The sequence below is a fragment of the Astatotilapia calliptera genome, chromosome 14 (genome assembly GCF_964374335.1).
Source record: "Astatotilapia calliptera chromosome 14, fAstCal68.1, whole genome shotgun sequence".
Taxonomy (NCBI): domain Eukaryota; kingdom Metazoa; phylum Chordata; class Actinopteri; order Cichliformes; family Cichlidae; genus Astatotilapia; species Astatotilapia calliptera.
Window position 1 is genome coordinate 25,601,403 of NC_137435.1, and position 9,972 is coordinate 25,611,374.

General features: G+C 41.5%; 1 protein-coding gene across 3 annotated transcripts; it reads left to right on the top strand.

Annotated features, from left to right (window-relative positions):
- The first annotated feature begins 227 nt into the window (after positions 1 to 227).
- npat (nuclear protein, ataxia-telangiectasia locus) lies at positions 228 to 9,837 on the top strand. 3 transcript variants are annotated; one of them, XM_026193510.2, is made up of 17 exons: positions 228 to 440; positions 606 to 724; positions 816 to 876; positions 970 to 1,042; positions 1,240 to 1,280; positions 1,629 to 1,871; positions 1,971 to 2,046; positions 2,886 to 3,009; positions 3,451 to 3,542; positions 3,650 to 3,731; positions 3,811 to 3,907; positions 4,024 to 4,140; positions 4,628 to 6,028; positions 6,350 to 6,450; positions 6,930 to 7,023; positions 7,155 to 8,491; positions 9,093 to 9,837. In XM_026193510.2, exons 1-17 carry the CDS (start codon positions 404 to 406, stop codon positions 9,171 to 9,173), a joined length of 4,176 nt encoding a protein of 1,391 aa, XP_026049295.2. In that variant the 5' UTR covers positions 228 to 403; the 3' UTR covers positions 9,174 to 9,837. The 3 variants fall into 3 exon arrangements, with proteins under 3 accessions (XP_026049295.2, XP_026049298.2, XP_026049297.2); XM_026193513.2 differs by having other exon boundaries at positions 4,042 to 4,140; XM_026193512.2 differs by having other exon boundaries at positions 3,454 to 3,542.
- Positions 9,838 to 9,972: the final 135 nt, after the last annotated feature.

The window sequence follows — 9,972 nt, forward strand, 5'->3', positions numbered from 1 at the left end:
GAGTGAGTCCATTCACTTTTCTATCAGCATGAAAATAAACCTAATGTTTTTAATAGGTATGGTGTTATTGAAGTGGTATACGATCTGCTGAAGTCACGTTCAACCTATAAATTGAAGTATATATATGTAAAAAACTATAGAATGTTATCCAGATTGATTTTTTCTATTTGGACTACAACTACCACAATTCTAATCAATAGCTTGATCTTGGTACTTCCGGGTTATACGTGCTTGAGTTCCCCGCCTTTTGAGTATAGAAGCAGTATTGTGAAGACGTCGCCTTCACAATAATATCACTGACGTGGTTTCATTTCAGTCAGTTTTTGAGCTTCTCGGAGACTTTTTCTGAACATGGAGTTTCCTGTTCACATTTGAGGCCGCTTTCACCAACAATTAGTCGGTCATGTTGCTACCGTCTGACGTCGCTCGGCTTGTTTTGGGTAAGTCTGGTCGTCCATAGCAGACGAGTAGCTGTGGGGTTAGCCAGCAATGACAGTCGAGTGTAAATGGGTGGCTTTAGCCTCACAGCCTTAACGGTTGATTGGGCTGCAGTTGGAGGGTAACTGTTACTGCTGACTGAGGTGCTACTAATGTCCTTCCGCTAGGGTACCTCCAAGAAGAGGGACTGTCAGCTACAAGCCAAGCTTTCATTCACGAGAGCCCCAACCTGAAAGAGTATGCCGAGCACACCACAGGAGATGGGACTATTCCTGCTTGCGTTTTTGTAAGTGTGCCTTCCTCCCTCTTGTAAGCCGCCTCCACAGCCTGTCATGATTACAGCTGACTGCATTTATGTTTAATCTTTCCTCACACAGTCCATCTTTGGGAAGAGCCTGACAACCATTTTAAATGAGTATGTAGCTGCTAAAACAAAAGGTAAGCCATTCAGAGGATCTCTTTAGTGTTTTATGACCGATTATTGTTCATATGTCATGGTTTGTTGCTGATGATTAGTCATATTTTCAACAGAGTCTTGTCATGAGGTTCCCGTCATGATGACTTCATTGTGGAAAAAGCTGGATTTCACACTCAACCAGATTAAGTAATGAGCTTCACTAATAATTGTGTGATAGCATAGGATGCATGGGGCTGATTTTGAAAAATGATTTCTTATTGTTTTCTATTGTTGATTGGTATGTTGTTGTGAGATGAAAGATAAACATCTGCTGCTGTGTTTCTGAATGCTAAAACTTGGTGAAGTGAATCAATATGTGAATATTTTTCTGCATCTTTCCTTAGGTCATTGCAGAATTCCCCTGCTATATCAGCATGTCAGAGAAGTAAGTTTGTCAGGTTGTTTGTTTTGATGTAATGGGCTAATACATGGTGATGTAGCTGAAAGCATCAGGTTTAATGCATTGATGCATTTATGTAGAAATATACCTATAACGTAGGAACAGAAACTGTTTGAAAAGGGACTTCCCTAATCATGAGCTTATTGTGATTATAGTTGCCTGTTCCTAAAACCCCAGGAATTGGCATGTTACCCAAATAACTTCTGAATAAAAACATTGTCTATACATCAAATTGGGAAATTGGCACCATGATTACTTACAGTTGTCAAACAGTGCCTCAGCATTCAGGTTTTATATGTAACCTATTTACTTATCAGCCTCTGTGTGTTGCAGCACGTTCACGTGTTGGATTGGCAAACATGGCTAGACAGCAGGTCCTTGCCGTGGCTTCTGCGGGTGCTGTTGTCTGTTCATCGGTTTCTGAGACAAGCACCATCATCAGCCCAGCGCACACCTCCCACAGCATGCTTGCCCACTCCACCCCAGTGTGCTACAGTGGTCCGAACAGCAGACCAGCTTCTGGCAGTGGCACAATCCAGCATATTCATGACAGCAGCCGATTAATGACTACACCCAGTCAGTAATATAACACACAACTGAGTACAAATGCTAAAGTAAAGTAATGCTAAGATCACAGCTTTTTTAATAATAAATATTCAAACTTATTCGTTACAGGGGATTCACCCATGCAGATCATTGTTTCAGAGCAACGGCTAAATCCAGGCCCAATGTCTCCTGGTCGAAGGAAATGGTATGAATAGTTGTTAATGCTTTACTATAGGTGTTATTACATAAACATCTGTCCAGAGTGCTAAAGACAGACTAATCTAAAGTGGATGGAAAAATTAGCTTTCGTTGTACATAAATTGTGCATGGACATTGCTGTTACAATGACTTTACAGTATCACTGAATAAACCTTTCGCATTGCAGAAAATGTGACTAATGATTGCAGAAACAACAAACATGTATTTGGTGTGTTGCATAATCCAGAATGTTAGTGATTCAGTAGCTTTTCTTGCTAAGGGTTTGTCAAACTTCACAGGGTGTTTACTGTAAAATGACAGTTGTGATCTTGAGCACGAAAAAAATGCATCAGGTAGGGATTGTGAGCAAGTTTGATTCATTTCTGACCAATCTAGGAGTAGTGATCCTTCTGAACTGTGGATGGAGAGGACATCAGATGCCATGTCATAAGCTAATTGGTCCTTTGGCTGGTTGAGCTAAAAAAAAAAAAATGCTGATTGTAGTTAATTTCACATGACATTAATCAGTCACAAGGCTGTGTCACTGCTTATTCTAAATGACTCAATATCAGTATGTTGTTCCTTAATCTGCGCACACACCGAAAGCAATCCTCAGTGATATAGCCATAATCAGAAACCATAGAAAGTGATATTTGGCGACTTCAAGGGACTTCGACGAAAAGAACATGCTGGTGACGCAAAGTCAGCCTGGAATATTGTCTGTGCTGGGTCACCCCAACTTCATTGATTAATTTGATCTTCAGCATGTGATATTTTTGTTTGACTTTATTGTGCTGTTATTGTTATTCCCATGGTTTGTTTAAAATGTTTTTCTGTTGTCTTCAGGGACACCCCAAGGAAGAGAAGTGGTGCTCCGAGTGGCTCCAGTGCCCCTAGCAGATCTGCTACAGCTGCTGGCAGCAGCAGTGCAGAACCCCAACCTGAAGAGGCTGTTGATGAAAACTTCCCTGTAAGTAAATGGCCTGGCCTGTATTTGTACAGCGCTTTACTCAGTCCCTAAGGACCCCAAAGCGCTTTACACTACATTCAGTCATCCACCCATTCACACACACATTCACACACTGGCGATGGCAAGCTATGTTGTAGCCACAGCTGCCCTGGGGCGCACTGACAGAGGCGAGGCTGCCGGACACTGGCGCCACCGGGCCCTCTGACCACCACCGGGCCCTCTGACCACCACCAGTATGTCAGTAATGCTAGGTTTCCTAATCGCAGAGAAAAGTTAAAGACTACACTTCAATCACATATTAACAAATCCACTGACATTGTTGTTTAAAACCTTGTTGATCTGCTGAATGGTCATATATCAGTCTGTGTCTCTAGATTCAAAGAAAAATTACTTTATTGCATCAGAAATGACATACTCTCTGTTTCATCTCACTCTTTACAGCAGCTTGTGATACAAAACGCACGTGACAAGATACTGGGTGACAGGTCCTTACAAGAGAAACTTGCTGAAAACATCAACAAAATCCTTGCAAAGTAAGTAACACGATAGGACTCTTCATTTTGTTTGCACTTGGATGTATTGTGCATAGTTTTTGATAATGATTGTGCTGTTTCCTACTCTGTTTCATCACTACTATCAGTGAGCCAATGCCCCAAACATCAAAGGGTTCTTCAAGTACAGTGGAAACAGACCAGTCTATAGATGAAATACTAGGATTACAGGTGATTTTTTTTCTTAACATTTTGCTTGTAATGTTTTCACTTTTTTGTGTAATTTATTATTATTTACTCACGTATACAGGGGGAAATTCATATGAGTGACGACGCCATCCATGACATTTTGGAGCAAACTGAGTCCGACCCAGCTTTTCAGGCTCTCTTTGACCTCTTTGACTGCAGTAACTATGACCTCATTTACTTTAATGTGTTTTCCTTTAAATAATGGTTCGCAAATGTCTGTAACAGTTTAACTAAAGAACTTTTTGTAAGACTTTTTATAAATTGATGTTTGCAGATAAAACTAAATTTGCAGATGGAGAAGCAGGAGATGGCGATACGAGCAGTAGTCCAGAAGAGACCGACACTGCTGGAACTACATCTGCAATCAGACTCCTTCAAAATATTGATACAGGTAGTCTGTCATAATCTAAACGTCGAAAAGGCAGCATAAATGTCTACAGAAAGTCTGGAAGGGGCTTAGAGGTGTAAGGCTGTAGCTTCTTGAGCTTCTAACAGTTGGTAAACTTTGTAAACAAAGTCAAAAATTGAAAAGTACCTATAATTATTCCTAATTTAAGAACTGAAATGAACTGCAGGAAAATACTAGCCATGACGAAGAGGTGGAGTGCACTTTCAGATAGTCTCTCCTGCAAGACATTCATGGTGTTGTTCACAGTAGTGTTGAGAACTGTGGGGAAAAAGAGAGTGGTTGACAGCTGGTTACAGGAACATCCCTGCCACTTGGACTTCATAAAACCTGGAAGCATCAGTTGTGAAATTATAATAAAAATCCAAACATTTTTCCAAGTTTAAATAACTTTCTATGAGAGGTCAAGCAGGTTATCATTTCTGCTAACAATAGAGACAAATGAATAATTGAACTCTGTTTCTATTTTCAGGTGCCACACACAGTGATTCAGCTGCTTCAGATACAACACCAATGACGGTGAAGACGAAACCTGGGCAAGAGCGAAAGACAAGAAAGTCCGCTCCTCCAACACTGTTAAAGAAAACAGTTCTTGGTCCCAGTGGCAGATCATCCAGGATTGAAAACAGTTCAGCCAGACTGATAGTGAGTCAAGGGGATCCCCGAGGTGTCTCAAGTGCTCCAAGAAACTCAAACAGAAAAGAAAAAGATGCACTTTTCACTAACACTGTCAATGAAACACCAATGGATATTGATGAACCACTGAATACACCTCCCCCTCCTCCTTTGGACAGTTTGGCCACTCAGGAGCCTCCCGCAAAGGACAGCACTTCTATCGCGCCTGTCTTTGGTGAATCTTCCACAGATCCCTCGCCAGTGGACTCTTGTGCTTTTCCTGAGCCAGAGGAAACATCGGCCTCAAATATGAACAACCAAAAAGAACCTAAACAATCACAAGAGTTTAAAGATCAACCTGGTGCACCCGGAGCATCATCTTTGCCTCCCGAACAAGCTCAGCTGAACATCACTCCAGCGCCCGCCGCTGACCTACCTCAAATATTACTCTCAAACAGTGGAGGAGATACTCTACCAGTGTCTACTTTCTCAGTAATATCAAAATCTGTCTTAAAAACATCCTCTTCTACAGATACTACAGCTTCAGCAGCCTCACCCTCATCTGCTTTTATTGCTGCCCCATCTACGGCAACACCTGCCGCACCAACGTCTGCTTCTACCTCTGTAAGTCCAAGAGCTGCACATGCCTCACCCGCATCCTCGTCCTCCTCCTGTGCCCCCGTTGCCCCTCCTCCTGCAGCTTCAGTTGCAACAACAGCTGATCTGTTAACCACAAGCATCCCAAACACGGCTGCTACAGACTCCAGTAATGTCATGTCTTTGAAAATAATCATAAGTGATAACCAGGATGAAGGTTCTTCCAGCGACACAGCCTTAAACCAGGCAATTTCCAGCATTTCTGGAGACAAGATTCCCACCATTTACGTTTCCTCCCCAGCTAAGCCGGTGGGATGCCCTGAAACTCCAAAGGCCAACATGGATGAGGTGGCGCAGGCAGTTAGTGGATTACAAAGTTCTGAGGCATTTGCTAGTCCTCTGAGCAGCAAGGCTGGAGCAGTAACTGCATCTCCACTAACTGGAACGTCACGGGCCCAGCAGAGCTATATAATTCAACTACCCCTGGATGCAACTAACCCTGCCCTCCAAGGAGCCAGCTATTTCCTTGTAACAGAGCCCCCATCTACCGAAGCTGAAGGCAGACAGGTGGTGCTGCCTGCTGGTGTCTCAAACGGACAGTCTTTACCCACAAATCAATATGCGGTGACAACACCAACTCGCTCTACAAGTTACTCCACTGGTAAGAGACAGAAGGCTGCAAAACTGAGTCATCCCACAAACATTACATCTATAAGTGAATGTAAGGTAGTAAGCAATGTGCAGTGTGTGTATAACAACATACTTTTCCACATTATTGCACTGATTACAGTCCAAAATATTGAAAGTAAAGTTCTTTTGGCAAAAGATTGTAGGGACACTGTCGTTAAGCAATTTATTTATTTATTTTTGAGTTATCAATGGCAACAAGGCATGTCCCCATGTTTAATCTTTTTCCTTCACTTTCAATAACTTTCTCAGTATCATAATTATCAAACTATGACATCTGTGCTCCTGTTTGAAGGGTCAGCACTCGTCCTGCCATCACCCGTGAAGCCCATGATGCTTCCTGTTTCTGTTGTAGGACCGAATCCTGTGGGGAAAGTGCAGATGGTGTCCAATCAAGTAAGATCATTTTATTGTTAGTCGGAGCATGTGGTTTGCAGTTAAAAGCATTTCCTTTCTTACCATTTTAACCAGAATGATGGAGTGAGAAAAGCTTTATTTCTTTATTAAATGAGACACTTTCAGACCAAATTGGCTGCTAAGTAAACAAAACTGTCCAACTGTCCAAACTTTGCCACTCTCAGGTCAATGTGTTAACTTTATCTTGTGTGCAATGCAAACTAGTAAATAAAATGTATTATACATTGTATTTCAAAGGATAAACATACTCTTTAACCTTTACATACTGTTCATATTCTATGCTAGTATGGCTTGGGTCAGTTTTGACCCAGTCAAGTTTCTGTTCAATTTTGAATTGAAGATCTGTTTGATTATTGTTTATCCAAGACTTTCTGTAAGTAAGACATTCTGCTTCTACAAGGAGTCCCAGTTCACTTCACATGTAAACCACATTAACCCATTCATTGTTACATTTACAGCTTGTTGCCATACAGAATCCTGTATCAGTAGAGCAGACAGAAACTGTCCCGTCCAAAACTCCCACCGTCGCAAGCAAACAACCTGTAGCTGCTGGTAAGTTAAAGGTTAACCTGCTTCTCCATGGTGAAGATGTATACTGGCTAAAAATTATATGGTATCCTTTTTTGAATGCATCTTTGCTCAGCATAATGTTTTAATTTCACGGCCTCATTTCTAAATTCCAGGCACTGAGAAAATTCTGGGCAGTAAAGAGGTTCAACCTGTATCAGCTGGAAACACAGACCAGCAGGATGCAGAAAAAGGTGCCAGTCACAGGAGAATTTTATGTTTTGACTCTTCTGCAGACATTCAACCACAAACTGCTAAAACAACTACAACCAGCACAGCCATGACTGCAACTACATCCCCATCACCATCTATCCAGCAGACTGAGAAAACTAATACAGAGTCGGTTGTTCGAATAAGACCTACTATCCTGGGTGGCAACAAACCTAAGAGGAGGGTAGAAACTGTCAGATGTTTAGCAAGTCCGCAGGCTGGAGTAAGCTTAGTGAAGGAGCCCTTTTCTTTACAACAGTACCAGAAAGATTCTGCTAAAAAGAGCTCTCGCAAGCAGGATCATAACACCCACAAGCAGGAGTCTCAAAGTGCCAGTACCAGCAGTGCTGATGCTTCAAAGGTTGAGGCTGGAAAAAAGTCAGAATCAGAAAAAAGATCAAAATCTGTTGTGAGGAAATGCAGTCAGGATGCACATAAAGATAACTCAAAACCTAAGGATTCGTATAACTCCAAGTCAGAGTCTGATTCTGCACTAAAATCAGGAAGTAGGAAGGACAAAGAGGAAAGCAGCAGGAAAGAATCTGCAGAGAAGGTGCCTTTGAAACCACGTGAGGGACGTACAGAAAAGAAGACTTCCTCTCAGGAAATGCCAAATGTCACAGCTAACAAAGAGAATGAAATGAAGGGTAGCATGCAAGACCAACAACCTTCATCCTCAGCATCAAGAGACTTGAGCCCTCCAGCTGTCCCTCAGCCAGCATCTCAGAGTCAGTCCAAAGTTACAAAAACACCATCTAAAACCAGTTCTCTGGCTAAACAGGCAGCTGAGATGCTTCAGGACATTCAAGGGCTCAAATCTCCCGCGAATCCAGTCAAAGGGCTTGGTGCAAGCAGTTCAGACCTTCCTGGAAGTGGCAGTAAGCAGGAAGCACCTGCTGATTGTCCCAGGACTCCTCGACAGAAGGGAAAGGTTAAAGACGGAGAGGGTACTCCAAAGCATCTAATGCCTCCCAACACCCCAGATGTACCTGGCTGCAGCCCTGCCAGTGAAGCCGGCAGTGAAAGCAGCATTAATATGGCTGCTCACACACTTATGATTCTTTCACGTGCTGCCATCGCCAGGACAGGCAGTCCACTGAAGGACAGTTTGCGTCAGGAGGGGATAGGAGAAAACTCGCCTACTAGCTCGAAGAACTCAAAGAAACGCAAGCAACCTATTTCAGCATCAAGCCCCCCTCCAAAGAAAGAATCAAAACGATCTCCCACCAAAAAGAAAGACCGAGTAAGTACAGCAGCATGGTTTTTGTCCAGTCTTTTTTTCCTCTTTATTTTGTATTCAACTCTTTTGTGTTTTGTTGTGTAGTGATTATCAAAGGTGTGTGGACACCAGATGAACTTCCATTGCGTATCAGTCCTTTTTACGTGTTTATTATTTATTTATGGAACCTAATCTAATTTACTAAATAAAGTACACTTTGTTATTATGCCCAAGTACTTCATAGTCTCTTCAAAATATGCATATTTGGTACAATATACACTTGCAGTATGATGAAGGTGGAATGAGGTGCTTGGGCAAATACACAGCCAGTTAACTGGGTCCTAACACCCTGGCATCCTGTGCGATTGCCGGTCTTGCTTGTTGGTAAGCTATGTGACTGTTTTGAAAGCGTGACAAGTTTCTTGCCAAATATGAGGACCACTCAAAGAATCTTGACACTGCACATCTTTGGATCATCCAGCCTTAAACTTGCCAAGTGTAAAGTAGATGTTGAGTTGTTAAGAAAAGCAAAGCAAGTAAAGACAAACACATACACACGAAGGCAGATGTTTGATACCTAGTTCTGTCATAAAACTCTTATTTATTGCTTTCATTTTATTTGCAGGAAAGAAAGAAAATTATAGATTATTTCCCTGAAGACTTGGATGTGGATAAGTTCCTGTCTTCACTTCACTATGATGAATGAAACCGGACACGCCAGCAGGAAAGGACTGTCGTAACTTGTGTTACAATCCAGAAATAGAACAAGCCCTCTGATAACACAGTACATCTGGTTCCTGTTAATAACTTTGCCTGAGACATTAAAGTTGAAATGGATTTTTCAAAAAGTGTGGGAATTTTGGCAAACCCCCTTCCCTCCAGTGAAGGTGACATATCTCATGATCATGTTGCAACAGTAGCAAAGCAACCATTGCACTTTCGATTTTTTACACTTTTTACTCAGTAATGAACATGAGGACATTGACTTACACTCTGACTTATGTTGTGGAACAGTTTTGATTTTGGGCACTTTGGCAGAGTGGGTGTGTGTTGTTGATGGTCGACTCAAAGAATTGCCTTGGTCAATATTTGACTCCTTTGATAAATACTGGCCTATTTGACACCTGACAGGTCTGTATCTAAAATTACACTTTGGAATATGTTTCTAGCAGACATTTTTAAAAACACTGAATTATAGCTCCTGTTTTTGAGTTGAGAAACATTTTGTTATTTGAAAAATAAAAAAACTAGTGTAAATGTACGTTTTAGTAGCATAAACATGTATATTACCTTTTTTCAGAATCAGATGCTTTGTTGAAGCTGTTCACATTTGTATACTTGGCTTCATTTTAATAAAACAAAGAAAATCATGCTTGTTCTTTTGTCTACATTTAAAGCCATTCTTACTAAGTCCCTATAAAGACTAAAAGAACACGTGGTTTTTTTTGTTCAGTGTGAATGTTGTGTGAAGGCTGGGACAACACCACAGGATGATAAGGAAATCT